General features: G+C 37.2%; 1 protein-coding gene across 1 annotated transcript in view; it reads left to right on the forward strand.

Annotated features, from left to right (window-relative positions):
* The window catches only part of ipo11 (importin 11), a 236,424-nt gene that overhangs the window by 186,352 nt on the left and 26,481 nt on the right, over positions 1 to 23,591 (forward strand). Inside the window, exons 25-29 of the mRNA XM_067413532.1 lie at positions 515 to 610; positions 723 to 836; positions 2,367 to 2,488; positions 17,840 to 17,935; positions 23,043 to 23,127. Coding sequence (XP_067269633.1) covers positions 515 to 610; positions 723 to 836; positions 2,367 to 2,488; positions 17,840 to 17,935; positions 23,043 to 23,127 — 513 coding nt within the window. The remainder of the gene's footprint in view (positions 1 to 514; positions 611 to 722; positions 837 to 2,366; positions 2,489 to 17,839; positions 17,936 to 23,042; positions 23,128 to 23,591) is intronic.

The raw sequence follows: 23,591 nt of genomic DNA on the forward strand, positions 1-23,591 counted from the left end.
TTATATGTATGTGGATATGCATTTTATGTTTGATTTTGTTTTTCTTTTCATTTATTTTAAAGATGCTTTGTATACACACAATTGGTTTTAATTGCTGTAGATATTAAAATACCAATTAAAACTTAGGCTGCTGTTTAATTATGCCATATATTTATACATCATATAATATATTTCACACCATGGAGCATCTGACCGAGAGATATAAAGAAGAGCGTTGAAATCACTGACCACCAGCTTCCTGCTTAGAACATCCCTCAGGCTTTTACTATGATTCAGCCATTATTTAACATCTCTTCCAACTCCTCTCTCTAGTCCCATTAACCTGCTTTCCACAGCTTTAAAATTTGTTTGATCAACTGCAATCCTCAAATGTTTAAACTATTTGATTTCAATCTGTTGTGTAACTTCTTGACTACTTGGACATTTTAGACTATTAAACTTCTACTCATGTCCATTCATTTTATTTTATTTTCTGAAATGATCAATTCATTCTCTTTCCCTTTGCTTCTTGCAGGTTGTTGAAATTGCCATCAAAGTAAGTCCTATGTTGGGCTCCCATATGTTTCAGCCTCTTCTGCCAGATGTGTTACAGGGGATTGTCGAAGGCGAAGTGAGTTTGAACACAGTATAGTCTTACAGTATTCATATTGCACTAATCTAATTTGAGTTAACTACTGTTTCCAGTTTTCAATGTTTGCACATGCTTGTGTGTTTGACTGCAGAGGTATCCTGTGGTTATGTCTACATACCTTGGGGTGATGGGTCGGATTCTACTGCAGAATTCAGGCTTTTTCACATCACTTCTCACTCAGATGGCTGTGAAATTCAACCAGGAGGTGAGGGTGACTGTCAGGCCACCAGCATTTGCTTGCCTGATAGAGCAGTGACTTTTAAAATAGAAAGTTCTGATGCAAAACACCTGTTCACTTAGCTAGGTATATCATTGAGATATATAATTTTTGTGTTAATTATTATTATTTAAATAAACCGATCAGGTATAACATTATAATCTAATAATGTTATGGGAAATCTAATTATGATCTAACATTATGATCTAATAATGCACTATGGGAAAAGGCCGGCTTGCCTTTTCCCATAGTGCATCCTGGTACCATGTGTTCCCCAGGTAAGCAATGCACATGCACCTGGCCATTCATGTAATGTAAAGGAAATGGCCACCATCTTCCATTATTCCGTTGTCCAGTTCTGATGCCCACTGTTGGCAGTATGTAGCCCCATATGCAACAAACTGCACTGTGTATTCTGACACCTTTCTATCAGAACCAGCATTAACTTCTTGAACAATTTGACCTACAGTAGCTTGCCTGTTTGATTGGACCAGATGGGCCAGCCTTAGCTCCCATGTGCATCAATGAGCCTTGGCTGGCCATGACCCTGTCGTCAGTTCACCACTGTTCTTTCCTTGGAACACTTTTGATAGATACTGACCACTACAGATTGTGAACACCCCATAAGAGCGGCAGTTTTGTAGATGCTCTGACTCGTCTAGCCATCACAATTTGACCTTTGTCAAGCTCACTCAAATCTTTGCACTTTCCCATTTTTCCTGCTTCTAACACATCAACTTTGAGGACAAAATGTTCACTTGCTGCCAAATATATCACACCCACTAACAGGTTTTGTGATGAAGAGATAATCAGTGTTATTCACCTGTCAGTGGCCATAATGTTATGCCTGATCAGTGTATGTCTTTATATATATATGTCTATATTAACAAGAAATTCAATACCATTGGCTAAATACCGTTATGATTCTAAATCAAAGAACTCAAGCTCACATGCCTCAGATGGGAGTCTCCATTACTTCCTTTTCACTTCTTACCTTTGTTGGGGTGAAATAGACTGAAGCAACAAATCAACCAATAAACAAAAAATTCTCAAGCTTGGCCTAGTTTTCTTAGTCTGTGCAGCAGAGTAAGTTGTGTTTGTGGGAGCTGATCTTACTGTAATTTGGTCCCAGTGGACCCAGATGCTTTGCTGAGCCACCCACACAGAATCATTCCCTTTCAACCCTGGGCCGTATATCCACGCTGAATAATTGAACTCATTTGCACTATTGTAGTCTCAGCATATATCAGTATTCTCCGTAATTTCCTCAATCCCAGAAATATCTTTCCCGCAGAGATCCCTTCATTATTTACAGTATCAGCCAAACAACTTCAAAGACGGAGGTTTTTACACATTCATCCTGACAGGCGGCTCGACCGTAGCCTTATGTTTTCCTCTTATCTTATGAAGGGTGTATTAATATTGTTCCCAGTGTGCCTCGCTTACCTGTGCACAGCTAAATTATGAATGAGAATTATGTGAATGAGATTGTTTATCATGGTGATCTCTGCTTCCCAGGCAGACCAGCTCTTGGGGAGTATGATTGAGATGTGGGTGGATCGCATGGACAACATCACCCAGCCTGAGAGGAGAAAGCTCTCTGCCTTGGCGCTCCTGTCGCTTTTACCGTCTGACAACAGGTTCGTCATCTTATAAACACTGCAGGATAACCCCCACCACATTTGCATGCAAATGTCTGAAGCTGATATAGTAGATGTCATCAGCAAGCTGTACAAGTGATAGCATTTATACAAATCATTTGACATTCACCTCAGATGCCAAGCAATGGAAAATCTCTTCATAATGGTGAATTGTCGGGAGAAATGGCTTGTTGGTATCAGCTACGTCAGCAACTCGGTTGCCAGTGATAGTCCCATTATCATGACTTGTCACATTGTGACAACCTGTAAGTTATAGCTATTATGTTTAAAAGTGCCATTTGCATCTAATTGAGATGTCAGGTGTCGTAAAGGGAAGTCGGTCCTTTTGCCTGTAATATTACAAGTAATTTACGTTTCCATGCCTCACAGTTCAATATTTTTTTACTACTGATCTAATAGACCAAGAAATGGAAACAAACCAAGCTAATGGCCACTTACGAGCACCCATTTAAAGTTAACCAGCTGACCTCGTCCTTTATGCAACCAGTATAAATAATGCAATTATTAAGGGATCATGAACCAAAACTATCTACTTCTGAGAAGAAACAGGTTACAAACTTTGATTTGAAGCACAGAAGTATTTGAGAATCAGAGAAAAATACAAAGTAACAAAACTGTACTAAATGGCTTTTTTTCTCATTCTATAATGCTTTGCAAATGAATTAATCAGAAACAGTGGTGCAGATAAAACTGTTAACATTTTAATCATTGATTATAAGTATAAATACAATATATTTATAATTTAAGTTTATTGCAAAAAAAATATAATACATATATAATGCATTCAAATATATATGCTTCATGAGAGGGGGAGGTCACTTCAGATCTGTTTTTGTATACATGGTAACCAAGTGGCAACCTCCCCCAATTTCTCGTGACGCCAATGCAGAAGGGACTAAAACTGCAATTCATCGACTGGCCACTGGAGACAGGCTCCAGAAGAGAGCAGAATCTCATTGAGCCCCATGTTAAAATGCCCAACTTTACAGCAGACAAAAACATGTTTACAGCCTGGTACAAATTGTGGTTTTGGTCTACACAGCTAATTTTGCCCTTTATGGCAACTCAGTCATTTAAATTATATTAAGGGCTTGGCCACTTAAGTGTCAGGTGGATAGCTGTTTATCTGCGGTCTGTTAGCCATCACGTCAAATCAGCTTATCCACCTCCCGCCTCTTTGCCCATTTTCAGTTATCCGGGATAGTGATGGGAAGTTCGGTTCTTTTCCGCGAACCGGTTCTTTCGGACAGTTCGTTTCAATTATCCGGATAAAAAAAACGGATCATCGGTTCTTTTACGTCTTTACTTAATGACGTCATTTCTATCAACCCGGCGGATGAAAATACATTCAAACACATCCATATAAAGTATTTGTAATCAAAACTTAGTATAGTAATAATTATTATTGACATCATCATCATCTTGGATACATTTTTTCATTTATGTTTTGACAGCACTCAATACAGCCACTGTCGTGCAAACACTGATGTTTTAGACGGATTAAATAAACTTACATTGACATAATACTTACACAAATCCTCAGTTCACCCGTGCTCATGTATTATCAGCATCAGCTGTCCCACTCCGAGAGAAACAGTTCGGTTCTTCTCAGCTCACCGGTTCTCAGAATCGAACATGTCCGAAAGATCGAACGTGTCCGTTAGAAAGGGTTCCCGATTCTGTAGCCTACTGATCCGTTGTAACCCGGTCGATCTGACTCGAGAACTGCTGTATCAGTGTGTGTGTGCTGAACTGCGAACTGCTGCAAGCTGAATAGTCTATATCAAACTTACTGTTTTGATTACATTTTAAAATGTGTATCAACTTAGAAATTAAAAAAGAAAAAAGCTTTTTCTGAAAATGTCATGCATTATTGATAAAACAAATAAATGTTTAATTTGACCGTTTTACAGTCCATTGTTTCCAAACGTTAAAATAATACAGTTATGAGACAGCTTTGTTATGATGTTTCCAAATGTGATTAGTTTTATACACTTAACACACATGCGCGGCTCATCGGTTCTCAGTATCGAACGTGTCCGACAGAAACGGTTTTCGATTCTGTACTGCTGATCCGAGAACCGCTACGTTCGGTTACACGCGCCTGCTCAGTATCAGCTGCTCATGAGTTCATCAGATCTCTCAGCAAAATATGTCTCACTTCAGCTAACGATTGGAGTTACAACATCTACTTCAAGATATTAGTTTTATTTCTAGTCGGAGAGACTGTCACTCATGTCAGAAAGTTAATAACTATAGTAACTTGTGGGATCAGCCCTGATTTGAGACGCGAACCGTTTAGAACGATTCAGTTCGATTTGGTGAACTGGTTCGATCGATTCACTATAAAGATCCGGTTAAAAAGAACGATTCGTTCGCGAACTGGACATCACTAATCCGGGAGTGACACGCTGCCAAGATGGCAACAGCTGACTTTACGCTTAAAAAATGCTCTTCAGAAATCCACGTGTAACATCACGGACACGACTGCCCTATATTTTTTTTACTGTCTATGATGGTAACGGCAAATTCCTGATTTACAGTTTAAAAATTCAAATAGTTAGAGTTTTTTTGGCTGTTATTTGCCTAATCAAAAAAAAAAATTCAAATTCACAGAGAAAGCATACTAACTGTGCATTCACACCGCCGGCGGCGAGAGCGGCAAGGTGGCAGGAAGTCATTCATTTTCAATGGGAGCCGGGCGGCAAGCTCCAGCGAGAGCAGCGTCTTGGACGATTTGGGCGTCGAGGAGAGTTGAAATCAGCTCAACTTTATGGTAATGAGCTATGACACGGTTCGGCGGCAACCAATTGGAATGAAGAAGTGCTCCGCTTGAGAGAAATCCAGAGAACGCAGGCCTATAAACTTTGGTTCCGACCACATTAGTTCCCAAGCAAAATGTAAGAGAAGTTGATCATTGCTGTGCGGGTTTCCCGATCATTTATGACGAGATCAATCATAGTGATGTGTAATATGTTTATGAAATCGCGCAACACTATTTTATAGGCGATAGAGCGCTCGTTTTTCAGCGGGTATGGAATTCATTCTTACTTTCACATTTAAACGATTTCATGAGGTTAAAGCCCCACTTGGCTACTTTTGCTCTCGGGGTCCCCCTACAGTTTGGAAAAAATAATGTCCTCAACTACTGTCGTAAGCTCTGTAATCCTACAACAGGGGATGCCATCGCGCGTGCATTTGTTGACATGACAACCCTGATAGCCCTGAACTAGTGATGCGTGGCTCGTCTCATAACCCACGGACCCCGTATGTCTATTTAATGGTCGCGGTGGGTTGTAAAAATATATACAGTGGTGCGGTGCGGGCCAAATAACTTCATAAAAGCGTCCCGCGGGTCGGTGCAGCACTAACAGTTCCCCTGAACACTGAAGGGGATTTCGAGTTCTTCTGGCGGCGCGTGTGAAATGTCTTCATCCCAGGTAACGTTACAGTCAGTGGCATATGCTTCAGCATGTCATATGAATATAATTTCATGGGTTTTATTTTTTTCAAACGCCAAATAATCACGATGCTCACGTTTACAAGCCAGCGTCATTATAGTAGTCTAATTGGTTAGCGTTTTCCAGAATCTATACTTCAGTTCAATGTTTGAGTGGTAGCTCACCGTAACAAGCATGACAGCATCGGTCGGGCACGCCTCCTTCAGCTCACGCCGACGGGCAAACGCTGGTCACATGTTGATCCCCGTCCTGCCTTTAATCCCATCACTTTTTCGTTTCCTCTTATTGCTTTCCTCCAACAAAACCTTTTCTTTCTTATGTGTCTGTGCTGCTTCGGACATGACTATATTATCCGACGAACAAAGTTGGGCTCGCACGTCTGAATGTAAGGAAGTGTGTGTGTTGGTGGAAGTGACGTATATGCCGTAAAGCAGTCGAATTTTGTAGTTCTTTTTGTTCGCGGGTTACTACCCGAAACCCGAAGTTTAAAAGTACGATTAAAAACGATACAGACCCCATCAGGCTATGGGAGACGTGTCATTCAACCTATTGTAAGTCGATTTATCATCACAAGAGTCTTAAAAAATATATTATGAAGGTTGAAAAGTTACCTAGTGCTGCTTTAATTTATACCTTATTGTGGTAAGTCTATCTATCAACATGCTTGTTTGATTTGTGGCCTCTTTAAATACAGTTTAAAAAAAGAAAAAACATTCGATTTATATTTATATAAATAAGTAGTTACTTACATTTTAGACATAATATTAACCGTTTTGTTCTATTTCACCAACGAAAATAGTTCCAAACAAAGATTACAACCCAAACTAATGCACATCTCAAAACTCAGCAGTGTTTTGTTACTTATAGACAGGTTATATTTTAATCCTTTTTTGGTTTGGGGCTGTATAACAATATCTGTTCATTTAACAATCTTAGCAGTAAAATATTTTTAGCCAAGAATCCATTCCATATATGGGTCACCTTAGAGATGAGGAAAACCATTGTTGAGTTTAGTTCTACCTCCGGTAGGTGTATCTCAGACACTAAAACACTTTTTGACCATTTGTCACTAGCCTATTAATGATTCAATGTTTTGAACAATTCGGTTGAATGGATGATTCAATGACTCACTCATTAATTGACTACAGCCACATACTAATGGTTTAGTTTCTTGTTCAAAACAATGCATTTTTTTGTATATTTGTATATTCAAAATTATGTTTATTGAAAATATTAATCTCAACATTATTTATTGTATCATACTAATAAATAGTTTAATACTATATTACCATATGTTTTTTTACATTAAGCACATTAAATATTACATACATATGCAATATAATGTTTAATTCTGTCACACGGTCATATTAAAAAGGTCTATTAACTTTTAACATGTTTCTATCTGTAGACATCTGTATTAAGGTGCATCCACATTTACCGTTGTTCACTGAATTTTTGCAGTCCAAACAACTGGGAATATTCTTGTGAGGGTGAAAGATTCAGCCACACAGATTGCCGCAAAGATGGTCAAGCAGATCCGATTCGTTGACCAACAAAAAGCAAAAATGACTTAATGTGAGCAGTTCTTTAGATCACTACACTATATTGATTATAGACAAATAACTTTTTTTGTCAGTTCAGTTCTACAGATGCTTTACTAACGTGACCGCACTTTTAGTCATAAGGTACAACAGCAAAACCATCCCAATATTTAGAGCAACAGTGGAATATGTTCTTAAAGGGTTAGTTCACCCAAAAATGAAATTGATGTCATTAATGACTCACCCTAATGTCGTTCCACACCCGTAAGACCTCCGTTCATCTTCAGAACACAGTTTAAAGGGGGGGGTGAAATGCTGTTTCATGCATACTGAGCTTCTTACACTGTTAAAGACTTGGATTCCCATCCTAAACAATCCAAAATACTCCTTCCGGTTTCTCGCAAGTTTCGGAGAGTTTTTTTTGAGTATGGGTCGGCTTGATGTCAACAGGATGGAATGTCCTTTTATGGGCCGTACGGGCTCTTCTCCCGGAAGGGTGCGCGCGCGCGAGACTAGAGGCGAGAGAGCAAATGCACGCCCCATAAACACTGCTCTCAGCTGCAGATCCACTCGTCCGTGAACACTTATGTCACGCTGCGCTCCACTTTATTCCTATGGGTGACATCAAACGACTTTAAAGCGGCCGCATAGCATTCCGGGAAGGCAGCGCTGCATTTGAATGCAGAAATGACGAGAAGCGTCACAACATCGCTTCAGTCGTGTCGCAAAAGTGGATCTCCACGGTCACTGCTGTCAGGACTTCACGAAATCAACAGTTACCAAAGAAGTTTGTTTTTGATGGAGCGGTCCCAACGATAAAGGTTCGGTCCTGCTTTGGGAACAGGCGGTGAGTAAAACTGCTTCAAATGTCTATGCTGTTGGCTATCATCGCGCAAGTAAACATCAATGATCAACACGATCGTGTATACGTTAGTTAATTGATCAATGGAGCATGCAATCTGTGGTGTGTTTTTAAATACATTTGTTTAGCTGACCAATATAGGTGTCAGTTTGTTTTATTGTAAAACCACCCAAACATAAACCTAGCGTTCTCACAAAGCGTGCTTCGTCATTCAAATGCGCTAATGGTTACTCCATTGTTGTTCTATGTATAACGTTACACTAGTCTGACGTGCAAAACCGTTTTGCTTGCTACTGCTAAGGTTTAGTCGCATACAACAGTCCATAAACTGAATCATGTCCTCATAAACTGCGAGTAAACATTTTACTGTGGTACAGTACATTCCACAGAGACGGACGTCCTGATGTTGCTGTTTCTCCTGTTCAATTTATTTCAGCCTCCGGATCTGATTCTGGATCATTATCTGTATTAGTTGAATCTGATTGATAGCCATGGTTTATTTAGGGTAATGTTTTCTTCTCTACGCTTGAGGATGTCACCTCTTTGTGCGCGATCGTCATTCTTTAGCTCCGCCCACACGATACGCCTCCAGGTGCTCGTTTTTTTCCGGAAAGACTCGGTACAGCCCATATTTCTTTTATAAATATAATAAAACTAAAGACTTTTCGGAGATATGAAGGATGCAATACTACTCTATAGGTACTCAAGATTGACATGAGATTGACTGAAACTGAGTGCCCCCCCCCTGAGATATTTTATATTTAGTCCAACAGTGTATGCACACTATACTGTCTATGTCTAGAAAGGTAATAAAAACATCATCAAAGTAGTCTATCTGTGACATCAGTTAGTTCATTAGAATCTCTGAAATCCTCAAATAAAGATTCAAACAGTCTTGAATCAATCCTCTGATTCATAACCGTTTGAATCTTTATTTGATGTTTGAAAACAAACCTGGAAGAGAAGACAATGCTGAACAAAGTCGTAGTTTTTGTAATTTTTGGACCAAAATGTATTTTCGATGCTTCAAGAGATTCTAATGATCTAACTGATCTCACATATGGACTACTTTGATGATGTTTTTATTCCCTTTCTGGACATGGACAGTAAAGTGTGCTTACACTTGCATACGCTCTCGGACTAAATAAAAAATATCTTAAGCTGTGTTCCGAAGATGATCGGAGGTCTTACGGGTGTGGAACAACGTTAGGGTGTCATTAATGGCATAAATTTCATTTTTGGGTAAACTAACCCTTTAACTTAATTTTAATTGGGAAAACATATCAGCCCTCAACACAGCTGTTATCGTTGTTGGGTTGTTATTATTATTATTATTATTTTGTAAAGTTTTAAATAAGGTTTTCTGCAGAATACCGTTTGCTTAAATCACTTCTCTTCAGTCTTTTTAACTCAGCATACGTGATCCTGGCAGTGACGTTCACACTGAAAATAACATCATTACTGGAAGAGATGCACTTACTTACCTCCACAACAAACCACTCAAATACCAGTGCAAATAATGCACTAACACAATTAGGTGTGCACAGTACACAATGAGGTCGTAATTTGCATGATTCCTTTTCTAGGAAACGGTGTCAAGCATCCTGCACCGCAGACATTTATGCAATGTGGCACAGTGATTAACACGAAATATTTAAAACTCGTGTCAAAAGGTCGCTAACCCCTGGCCATCTGATTGTTCGTAATGCTTTTGCACCATATGCAGGCTGTCAGGGGAAGAGAGATTGTACAGAAAATACATGATCGACGCTCGTTCCCATTTCTCATTAAAATATAAATATTCAATCCGGCCGCATGAAAACACTTCAGCATGTCTCTGCATGCAGGCTTATGTTTGGACCGTACAACACTCTTCGTTTTCTGAAGGGAAGCCGAACATCTTCAAAATATTTCGCACTCTGGATTTATCCGATCTATAGGATGTGTCCGCATTTTGTATGCATGTATCTGTCTCTATGTGCCCGTTGTGAAATCTTGTATTATGGAATTGCGTTCGGGCCTGTGAAATCGATTATGGTGCCGCAGCAGGTCTGTTGTCACCTTATTTCATTGAGATTGATCTTACAGGTCATTGTTCTATGAGATCAATAATGGCATCAATACCCTGAGCCCTTCCATGTCAGTCTCTCTCCCACCCAATGTGATTAACTGGCAACAATGACAGCTCCATCATGGCCTTGTTTTCCTTCTGCAGTTTCAGGGCTTTGCTGTGATGTACAGGAGAGGCTCCCCATGCGGCTTAAGCCTGAGTCTTGGGGGGGAGAGTGGGATAGTCATGCATTATCACGCTTGTAGAGACAGCCTGGATCGGTGAGCGATATCTCTGAGCCTCAGTCTCCGAAGCTCAGGAGCGCGATGTTGCACGTGCACGTCTTGCTTTGTGCTCGTATCTAGTGTCAGAAATAAACCTTTACATTACTTTTGCAGGGTAGGAATGCACAGTCATTCAATAAATAAGCATGATTACAATTACTTCTGCTACCATTATTAATTGTTCATGAAAAAAATATTCCAGCATTCTATTTAGATGTACAACATCAGCTCAATACTACATCAAACATCCAAAAAGGTATTTTAATGAATATTCTATTCAACATTAAGAATTACAATTAAAATAAATGACAGTGTTAATTCATGTTGTGTTAACTAAAAATATGCTGCCTGTCATAATTGTCAAATTCACATTTTCAGTCTGAATAATTAGAAAATGATTTCCTAGCCGGAGAGTAATAAACAAAAAAATTATGAATCGTGATTCCTAAGCAAACAACACCAAACAGGCCTAGAATAGAATTTTCAAATGGAAAAAACGCATTTTGGAGCCTTTTTTTTTTTTTGGAAGATGATAAAAGAACAACAAAACAAAACAAAACAAAAAAATCTGCAAGGATACATTACATTGATGCATTAATCAAAAGTGACAGTAAATATGTTTATAATAAATGCTGTTCTTTTGAACTTTATATTCATCAGTCCTGAAGAAATGTATCATTTTTCAAAATTGAAATGTTTCTTGAGCAGCAAGTCTGCATATTAAAATGATTTCTGAAGGATCATGGAAGACTGGAGAAATGATGCTGAAAATGTATTTTTGCCATCACATACATTTTTACATTTATTAAATTAGAAAACAGTTATTTTAAACTGTAATACTATTTTCACAATAGTAATGCTTTAAAGGATTAGTTCAACTGAAAATGTTCATCCTTTTTGAAAAGATTTACTCATCCTTAAGCCATCCTAGGTGGATATGACTTTCTTCTTTCTGATGAACACAACCGTTGTTATATTAATAAATACCCTGATGCTTACAAACTTTATAATAGCAGTGAACGTGAGCTCAAAAAAGATCATCCATCCATCATAAACAACAATACTTCACATGGCTCAGTGGGGGTTAATAAAGGCCTTCTGAAAGCGAATCGATGGGTTTTTGTAAGAAACATTAAGAAGTCGTAAATAACTTTTGAGTAGTAGTGTAAATCCAATATTACTAATTATTTTTGCCTTTAATTTCACCTTAATTTCTGACCCTTATCCAAATAGAATGTTCTGTCTGGTGTGCCTTAAAATACTATTTTAATGAGTGTGAAGCGGCGTAGCACCAAATTTTGGGCCCTGGGTACAAACCATCTTGCTGGGCCACCGTACCATGTATGTGTATGTATAGAAAACTGACTTCTAAGGGCCCCCCCTGCCTCGTGCCCTGGTTACTCGGTACCCTTTATCCCCCCAGTCCGATGGCCCTGAGTGTGATACTACAATATTGCAATATACAAACTTATTTTGTGGCGTATTGTGCTCCGCCAGTCAACAATCATCCTTATTCAGGTGCCTTTTCGTCTCTTTACACTTTTGTGACTAGAATGGCGCAGAGAAAATTATGAATGCTGACTCTGAAAGGATATTTAGCTGCACCGAGAGGCTGGCATGAAATGAGGCCCAGCCTATTAATTTTCAAAGGCATTCACGGCTCTTTGAATGGCATTTTCTGATCCCGCCATTGCTATTCTATTTGCTGTGTTTCGACTCTCTCTGAATAAACACCTGTGGGCTCACGGGCGGCGAATGTTTCTTCTCTGAGGTGCAGTTTGTCACAAATAATTTCACCCCTTAATGAAGTATAACCACGGTGATGACAGCAATGAAACGATACAGATTTGTCTCAGCTTCAGTCATTTGGAGAGCGCAGAATAAACAGATGATGATAATGATGTAATGAGCTCCGTGCATACAGCCAAGCCAAAAAATTGGAGAGGGATATGCAGATATGGGTATGGATATGGTTTTTCGTTTCTACACATGCACAAATAGAACCGTTCGGAGTGTTTTCAACCAGAGGCCTTTGGAATAATGATGTTGGAGTTTGCCAGAACATTTAGACAGTGTAGAGCAATGCTGCTTGCTTGATTACAGTTGGAATACATATTCATGAGGAAAGCCAAGTGGATTACGTGATTTACACTCTGGTTAATTTAACACTAATTTCAAGCAGCATAACCATGAGACATTTAATTTTTCGCAGGTAAAGAGATTCAGCTTTTTCTTCACATTCTGTGACAAAGTTTTACATATTGCAGAACGTCTTCTAAACGCTGTTTACGAGTGCTATCAAACGATCAATGGCATCTAAAATAAAAGTTTGTTTTTATATAATGTGTGTGTGTATTGTGTATAATTATTATGTACATTTCAATGCACACATGCATGTATATATTTAAGATTTGTTTTAATATTTATATATAAACTATTTATAATTGTGTATAAGATAAATGAGAGAAAAATGTACAGTGTATACACTCAAATATTTATTGAAAATATACATGTATGTAATAATGCATATTACGTAAACACAAACTCTTATTCTGGATGCCATTAATCGTTTGACAGCCCTATTGTTTACCTAATATTTATCTTTGTATTAATTTATTTTTATTTAAAAGTAACTTGCAGTTTTTGTTTCAGTTTAGTCCATAACACTATAAAGAGTCAAAACAATTTCCCGTTTTGATATTTGTCATAATTGTGCAGCTCTATCACAATTTATCAATTATTCACTTCAACAAATAAATTACATTGTGACAGTCATGACCTGTCAGTGATGAAATGTGTATTGACATTTTTCTTGACAGAAATTCTGTTGGTCCATCCTTAACTTCTATTATAACTGCACCAAAAGGAGAATTCAGTTATAGGATTTGATCACTTTTTAAAGACTTTACAGTAGTATTACATGAATGCTATTCTTTTGATATGTTCTCACAGTAAAAAAGGTGCTTCTGCAAATTTAATTGTCCAAAAGTTCTGTTTTAAGCGTCATTAGGTATTATACAGGTGTCTTTTTCAAGTCCATGCAGGGTGATAAGAAATCTTTAATATGATTCATCTGGTCACCAGCACAGCTCTTGTAGCTCTAATATTGACATGTTGAGATAAGATTGCCTGTATTATACTACAAAAAAAAGTAATATTACAGCTGTAAACTTTAATAAATGTATAGCTGAGGTTGATTTAGCTAGCTTTGGTTGCCTTGGTTGCTTGCCAGGTTTGTGTGCAGCTAACTTACATAGTATCTTCAGGCAAAAAGGTAATTGGCTTTTTCATAGTATGTGTTGTAATATATGCTTAGCATGACACATTTTGAGTTATTTAAACTTTTTTAGTCATCAGTTTTGGATGGTGAGAATTTAAAAACTAATGTAAATGTAGATAAAATATGACATGAACCCCACCTCATTTTAGATTAAGGAAACACTCAATTCCCCAGTACTAGGGTGCAGATGGGTGATATGGAGGCACACGTCGTATCACAATCGTAATTTCATACCACCCGTCTTTCATTTCTGACCAATTTCTTGTTATTAAGTCATATTGGCTGTGCCCCTCTCCCTTAGCGGCTACAGTACCTCATCACCTTCCTCTATTTCACCAAAACAGAGATGTGATTGCTGCTGTAGAAAAGGTATCGACTGGTTCATTTCACCGAGCAGTTTTTGGGGAATTTAGAGACCTTCCATATCTGGCTTTTCGTTGAATGTTGCATGTGAGCAGATCCGAGGAAGAATCTTTACAGGGCTCTAAGTGGACAGTTGAGGGATCTTGCATGTTCCAGATCTATGACTGGCGAATGATCCAACTTTTATCAGACACTGCGGCCTTATATTGAAAGCTGTGATGGGAAGGGCCAAACACAGGAAATTTGGCCATGCCACACATTATAGAAGAGAATTGTACTGAAAAAAAGGTCAAGACCATTGGATTATTTCATTCTTATAGGGGTAGTTGGGAAATCTGGGATAAAATAAATGACAATTATATCATTTGCTATGTGAATGTATTTCTTCCATGGAATAAAAAAGCTGCATCTTAACATACAAGTGACTCTATAATTGGAGATACATTTTGCATTAAAAAAAAAATCTTTCCTGCATCTTATTGAAAACATAAGTTGTTTAAATAATTCAGTACTTGACAAACACAATTCCTTTTTTCACTTTTAACAGAAAAAAATTACTTAAAATTACCCAGTTACTTTTTTGTATTGTTTGTCAACTCTGTTACTGTCAATACTGTTTGTTAATCTACCTTGGCAACAGTACTGACTATTTTAAACTTTTTAGCTAAAAACTCCACTTGTTAGCATAAATGCTAATATCATGTAACGCTAATGAAATCATGATTAAAAAGACTTTTAAATCTGTTTTCCTTTTGATATTGTAGTAGCTATTTTGATGTTTTACAAAACCCTTGGTGTTATTTTTTAAGAAGTTTTCTTATTATAATATTTTCTCTGAGAGATCGCACACCTTTCAGTACTTCAAATCTGGTCAATCTAATGCCACCAATTTAAAGGCAAAGTATTATACAGTAAAAGATTTGACGCAATATTTATGGACACTTTTTTTTAAGATATTTTTTTTAAAATATAATGTCATGTAGAATTAGGGCTTTTATAAAAAAAAATAAAAAAATTAAAATAAAATATAAAATAAAAATATTATAATGACTAATTTAGACAACAATAAATCATGATTGTCAGCTAAGACATTTTAACAGAAAATATTAATGTAGGTTTTCCAATCACTTCCATGGCCAATTGTGTATAAAATCAAGCACCTAGGCATACAGACTGCTTCTACAAACATTTGTGGAAGAATGGGTCGCTCTCAGGAGCTCAGTGAATTCAAGCGTTGTACCAAAGCATCAGATGCAGTGGTGTAAAGCACACCACCACTGGAATTTAGAGCAGTGGAGAAGTGTTCTCTGTAGTGACCAATCACATTTATCTGTCTGGCAATCCAATGGATAAGTCTGGGTTTGGTGGTTGCCAAGAGAACAGTACTTACCTGACTGCATGGTGCCAAGTGTTACGTTTGGTGGAGGAGGGATTATGTTGTGGAGGTGTTTTTAAGGGGTTGGGCCTGGCCCCTTAGTTCCAGTGAAAGGAATTATTAATACATCAGCATACTAAGACATTTTAGACAATTTCATGCTCCCAACTTTGTGGGAACAGTTTGGAGAGGGCCCCTTCCTGTTCCAACTTGACTTTGCACCCATGCACATGGATGAGCAAGTCTGATGTGGAAGAACTTAACTGGCCTGCATAGAGTCCTGACCTCAACCAGATAGAACACCTTTGGGATGAATTAGAGTGGAGACTGCGAGCCAGACCTTCTCATCCAACATCAGTGCCTGACCTCACAAATACGCTTCTGGAAGAATGGTCAAAAATTCTCATAAACACCCCTAAATCTTGTAGAAAGTCTTCCCAGAAGAGTTGAAGCTGTTATAGCCTCAAAGGATGGGCCAACTTCATATTAAACCCTACGGATTAAGAAGGGGATGTCATTTAAGTTCATGTGCATGTAAAGCAGGCTTCCCGAAACTTTTCCTAATATAGTGTATATTGGTATGGCCTGTAACATCTTTTGATCCTTAACAATGAGTAACAGATTATTAAAATTATTTAAAAAAATATAACCATTTGAAAAAAACTGCAAAAATAATGACTGTGGACACCAAATGTACCTGCAATTATAGAATCACCCAAACATTAAAAGTGAAAGGTGACCACAGCTGTGGATAATGAATTACAAATCTATTATTGCTTCAGACGACTTGAAATATAGTGCATAAGTCGAATGATTCAAGGTCATTTTTGATAAGTAAAACTTTTTAAACATTACATTAATTAAAATAAAGCAAAGTATACAATTTTAGATGAAAACTTAAAATAAACAAAATTAGAATTAATTGCCTTTGCTTGTAACTGAAATAAGTTGAAGCTCTAAAATTACTAATAAATAAATAAAAACTAAAACTGGGGTGGAGTGGGGATGTGAACCAAATAGTAATATAAAAAAAGAAAGACAAATGCACATAAAATTACTAAAAATTAAACCAAAAAAAAGAACAATTCTTATTCAAATATTAACAAAACCTATAATAGTGTATACATAATACTAAAATAGCACTGGTATTGTGTTTTTGTTCATAATGGAGCTTTCACTGTATATAAGGGAGCAGGCGTCCATTTAAGAGAGCAGCTCCTCCATTTGTGTTCCACAGAGGAAAGTCATATACAGCATGTTTTAAATTTTTTGGGTGAATTATTATTTTTATGTGACTGAAATGGAGAGTTTGTCCTTTATAAAGTGCTAACTGTTGTTATGTAACAGAATGCATAAAAAATAGCTGCATTAAGGGTTTAAAAATCTAATGAATATCTTCACATTTATTGGCAATAACTGGCTCAGATAATGTGTTCAGATCCCTTGAGTGTAGTTCAGATTTTAACAGTCAGTCAGACTGAGTATTTCTCTTAAGCTTATATGATTGTTCCCTTGCATAAAGGTTTTGTGAGTGTGAGCTATTTCCAGGCTAAAAGGTTTTTTTTTTTCCTTCTCAGTACCCACAAGTAGGGATGTCGAAAATACCGGTGCTTTGCAACCATGTCAATGCTAAAATGTGAAAGAAATGTAACAATAGCAGTCTTTCTAAAGTTTAGCTAGGCAAGTATCAACTCCATACCCACGCGCTGTCAGACTGACAGGTGACTGCATTTGAGCTCTCACATGTGCATTTGCCTGCATTCAAAGGCATTTCTTGGCATTGCCTGCATTATTGTTGTCTTGGTGTGGCAACAATAACAAAAAGATAATTTAAAAAAAAGTTTACTTAATTGGCAAATGGTTTGAAGGCTATTGTTTTGATTGTATTTGTTTATACAGTACGTTTTAACTAAATTAAAATTTTGAATAGCCTATAACTTGTTTGATCAAAAGAGTATTGTGAAATTGCACTCCCTTTAGTTTCGACTACTAAAATTGGCGCCATGACAACCCCTACTCGCTTGTGAAAACACCCTAAAACATCTTTCTGTCACAGTGGTGTCATTGCTCACATGGTTCACTGAATAACGTTTTCCTCTGAAATCGTTTTTCAGCGTGATCCAGGACAAGTTCTGCGGGATCATTAACATCAGCGTGGAGGCACTGCACGATGTTATGACGGAAGACCCCGAGACGGCTACCTTCAAAGAGTAAGTTTGATTTTCTTTTTTTGATGACACTTCTCCACAGAGGCATTTTGTCTGCCTAATGACCTGGGAAATAGTGGACAAGGGCACATGCTGTCATGGCAGGGTGTTTCATGAGACATATGCTCAACATTAGGAGAAGTGATGGTGATGTGTCACAATGTATTTATTACATTATATATATATATAGTATTGTAGTACGTTACGTGTGAGTGTGTATATACAGTTGAACCGAAACATTTTCAGACACGAGATATAATTTACTAGTGGGTGCAGGAGACTATAGTTCATTTAAGTGAGGATTGCAAATCAAGTAAACTGTGACACATCATACCCAAAATTTATTCATACACTGGACTTAACAGTAAAATGTATAAAAATGTTAGACCAAAATGATTCAGACACTGACCGATCATGTGTCATTAAAGTATTTTTCTTTAATTGCTAATGTGACCTTTTACACCCCAGACTAGACAAAATTAAGCATTGCTTGGGAATTGATTAACCTAAATTGGTATTATCTAATTGTGTACTTAAATTTAATAGCTGACAGCTGATTGGTTGATTGTAATCCATTACATACCTTTCTATAAGTTATCTGATATTATCAAGATGAGTTTGTCATATGTTATTACCACTTTCTAATCTATAGCGAATAAACTGTGATAATGTGAGAAAATGTTGAAGTAATTTTTGGTTTGACTGTATATACAGTGATTGAGGAGTATAAATACAGTGTTGAGGAGTAACAAGTTACATGTATGCAATTTAATTACGAAATAAATGTAACTGTAATCCATTAGTTACTGAGAAAAAAGTGTAATTAAGTTACAGTCACTTAGAAAAATGTTAACAATTACATATAAGTTAGGATATGCTGAATTTTATGAATTTGTTGCTTTGTCTGTTTTTGGTGTGCACATTGCCTTTTGCCATTTTAAGGCCGTTTAGTAAAGCGATGCTATTCTGATGGTCTATCTGATTTTGATTGGTTCTCTTGTAGTGCACCACTTCTGCCAATTATGTCAATCCACATTGCTGCTGAAAGCTTTAGGCTAAAACCTGTCAGATAAAACCAGAAAAGTCTGATAAAAGCTGAAAGGTTTAGGCTGCAACCTGAGTGATAAAAATGCGTACCAGTGCTGGAAATTTAGATTTCCAGCAAATATTTAGCAAATATAACAGTTCAGTGCAAATGTTTGCCATCTATTAAAATGCTATCGACATCGAAGGTTTCAATGTTGAACCAGAAGAAGCATCTACTTTGATTAATGTTAACCTGAAGCTCTTCATAGTGGACAAATCTCTCTATTAGTTTGTCCCATTTTGACTTGCAAAAAAGAGCTATTTAACTACACAACGATTGGTCATTAAGCCTAAACGATATTTTAGGTGGAATATAATTTTATTTAAAAAAAAAGAAAGAAAAAGGGGTGGGGTGGGAGGCTTAGGGCTATATCCTAAGCAGATATTTACTATTTTGATATCAGTAAGAAGAAAAACATTGTTTTTTTACTGCATTAAAATGATCTAGAATTGTGTTTTCACTTAAATGTAACTATCTCTGTTTTTTGGAGGTTAAATGTTTGTAAATGATTAACAGTTGAAAAATTTGTTAGAAAATTAATAATAAATAATGAAATGTAATCAGTTACATTGCTTTAATAAAATAATAAGGTTAATAAAGTAAATAGTTATGCCACTACTACTACATTTTTACATTTGTAAAGTAACCTTCCCAATACTGTGTATGTGTATATACACACACATATATACACATATATACTCACCTAAAGGATTATTAGGAACACCTGTTCAATTTCTCATTATTGCAATTATCTAATCAACCAATCACATGGCCAATCACATCTCCTGAACTCAGAACTGAATGTCAGAATGGGAAAGAAAGGTGATTTAAGCAATTTTGAGCATGGCTGTTAGTGCCAGACGGGCCGGTCTGAGTATTTCACAATCTGCTCAGTTACTGGGATTTTCACGCACAACCATTTCTAGGGTTTACAAAAAATAGTGTAAGAAGGGAAAACATCCAGTATGTGGCAGTCCTGGGGGCAAAAATGCCTTGTTGATGCTAGAGTTCAGAGGATAATGGGCCGACTGATTCAAGCTGATAGAAGAGCAACTTTGACTGAAATAACCACTCGTTACAACCAAGGTATGCAGCAAAGCATTTGTGAAGCCACAACATGCACAACCTTGAGGCGGATGGGCTACAACAGCAGAAGACCCCACCGGGTACCACTCATCTCCACTACTAATAGAAAAAAGAGGCTACAATTTGCACGAGCTCACAAAAATTGGACAGTTGAAGTGGAAAAATGTTGCCTGGTCTGATGTGTCTTGATTTCTGTCGAGACATTCAGATGGTAGTCAGAATTTGAAATTGGCGTAAACAGAATGAGAACATGGATCCATCATGCCTTGTTACCACTGTGCAGGCTGGTGGTGGTGGTGTAATGGTGTGGGGGATGTTTAGGCCCCTTAGTACCAACTATTTTCCATGTCCATCCCATTATGACCACCATGTACCCATCCTCTGATGGCTACTTCAAGCAGGATAATGCACAATGTCACAAAGCCCGAATCATTTCAAATTGGTTTCTTGAACATGACAATGAGTTCAATGTACTAAAATGGCCCTCACAGTCACCAGATCTCAACCCAATAGAGCATCTTTGGGATGTGGTGGAACAGGAGCTTCGTGCCCTGGATGTGCATCCCACAAATCTCCATCAACTGCAGATGCTATCCTATCAATATGGGCCAACATTTCTAAAGAATGCTTTCAACACCTTGTATAAAGTATAATTAAGGCAGTTCAGAAGGTGAAAGGGGGTCAAACACAGTATTACACAGTTCCTAATAATCATTTAGGTGAGTGTACATTTACTCTAATCAGACATAACATTATGAGCACTGACAGGTGAAGTGAATAACGACTCTTCATCACAGCGCCCATTTGTGGGTGGGATATATTAGGCAGCAGGTGAACATTTTGTCCTCAAAGTTGATGTGTTAGAAATAGAGATGTGATGGTGAGGACATTTTCCCACCGGTTAATCGACTTGTGACATCACGTGTAATACTGGTGTTGGCTTTTAAATGGCTCATTCTAATCCAAAAGTAAAATGTGCACGGCTGCTCTGGCATTCATAACGGAACAGAGTAAAGCGAGCGTTTTTTAATGAATTCCTATGGCAGTTAAGCTCTTGTAGAGTCCTTGCCTTGACGGGTCAGGGCTGTTTTCGCAGCAAAAGGGGGACCAACACAACATTAGGTGTATATATATGTATGGCGGCATGCTTTACACCACTGCATCTGACACTTTGCATTGCACTTGTTGATGTAAGGCTTGGATGCAGCTGCTCGGCATATGAAACCCATTCCATGAAGCTCTCTACGCACTGTTTTTGAGCTAATCTGAATATTAGATTTTATACACATGTGGCCATGGAATTGATCAGAACACCTGAATTCAGTTATTTGGAGGGGTTTCGTAATACTTTTGGCAATATAGTAAATATAAAGTACCGGTCAAAGTTTTATTTTATGCATTTTTTCCGACTATTTTTACATTGTAAAACAAAACTGAAAACTATGAACTTACACACACAGGGTTATGTTGCAATGTAGTAAAGCAAAATGTTTTATGGTTTAGGCTCTTCAGAGCAGCCAATATCTGGGGAGATGACTGAAGTTCCCAATCTTGGCATTCTCTCATCCACCTTAACTTACACACTGAGAAAACAATGTGGAAGATTCAGAAAAAGAAAGACCTGTAAATGATTTATGGTCTTTTTAAAAAAAAAAAAAACATTGTAGTGGTTAAATTTTTAGTATAGGATTTGTCCTGCATTATAAATAATACCAAAGATTTATTTTATTATTTAGTGTGATGGTTCATGCTATACCTCAGTACCGGTAGCTGCTGATAGCTTTCAAACATACCCATGAGTGTTTGTGTAAGTGCTTTGTAAAAAGCGTCAAAGGTTTCTATTTACAATGTGTTTATGCAGCTTTGAGCTTTGTGGCCAATCACAGACTTATCTGTTGAGCATGTGAACACAGTGGCCAATTAGATCTGTTTAAGTGGGTCAGATTCCACTCTATGAAGTGTTTTTCAGTTTTTGTTCAGCACGAGTTCTGCACACTCGCAAATCCTTTCGTTATAACCAACAAAGCATAAACACGTTGTCAAAAAAAAGATTCACTGCACAGCATAGACACCGTTGATTACAAGTGTTTTCACATGAGTGCAGCTTTGTTTACTATGCATTGAACTGAAGTATTTGACAGCTTCAGTGATAATAATGTAGAACATTTTTGACTCATATTCTGCACATTTTTGACTCATATTTTGACTCATATTCTTTGCAATATTCTGCAATTCTTAACAATTAATAAAACTATTTTAATTATATTTAACAAATGTATTTATCTATCTATCTATCTATCTATCTATCTATCTATCTATCTATCTATCTATCTATCTATCTATCTATCTATCTATCTATCTATCTATCTATCTATCTATCTATCTATCTATCTATCTATCTATCTATCTATCTATCTATCTCTCTCTCTCTCTCTCTCTTTCTCTCTCTCTCTCACACACACACACACACACACACTCATATATGTGTGTGTATATAAATATATATATATATTACTTAATTAAACCCTACAGATTAAAGACATTTTTCTTCTTCAGTAAAATCATCTTAAACATCTGAAATGTCAGAAAACAGTATGTTTGTTTTATGTATAGGTTTGGTATAAACTGGTCATGAAATGTGAATGATGCTACGAGGTTGCAAATATTTCATGACGTCAGGATGTGATTCTATACCCTTATGTTCACCTCCTAAGGCATTTTATCATTTCCAGGCAGGATGGATACACAACCTGCCTCATACATACTTCAGTGGGGTGTCAAAAGAGTATTCAAAAATGCAGTGAGAGATTACACAGCTGCTGGAGAACGGGAAAAAATTGCACATTTTAGAAATGAAGTGTAACACGATTGTAATTTCTCTACTTTGCACATACGCTTCACAACCTTACACACTTTCTCTGGCTGCCTCTTCTCTAGCTGCATGCTGATGAGCCACTTTGAAGAGCCAAAGCTGACAGATGACGAGGAACCCCCAACAGAACAGGACAAGAGGAGGAAAGTGGTGAGTTTCACCCCGGCTCAAAGGTCACAGTTGTTACATGGACATATTGATGACAGAAGCCACCAAGTGGCTGTTATTAATGAGCTATACTGGGTGCTGATATAGTACATTACAACTGACTGGACAAATATAATTGGCTGCATTGCTACTTTAGTTCACAAACAATGAGGTCAAAAAGTGTTTATTTAAAGAAATCTCATTTTCTCACGAACATCTAACTTATCTTAAAGATAAGGGTCTAAAGGTTTAAATTTCTCACGGTTGGTTCACTGTATTTTTCAGTTCTGTGGTTAAGGTTCCATAAATATGTCATTATTATGGGTCCACCATTTAGATTAATTGAGAACAATATCGGTAACCGATATTTTAACACCATAATCTGGATTGCAGTTTGTTTTCTGTACAGAGATGTAGATAAATGCTACATTTACTCACAATTTTTGTGTGATATTTGTTTGGTAACA

Source organism: Pseudorasbora parva, chromosome 13 (assembly GCF_024679245.1).
Source record: "Pseudorasbora parva isolate DD20220531a chromosome 13, ASM2467924v1, whole genome shotgun sequence".
In the NCBI taxonomy this organism is placed as follows: Eukaryota; Metazoa; Chordata; class Actinopteri; order Cypriniformes; family Gobionidae; genus Pseudorasbora; species Pseudorasbora parva.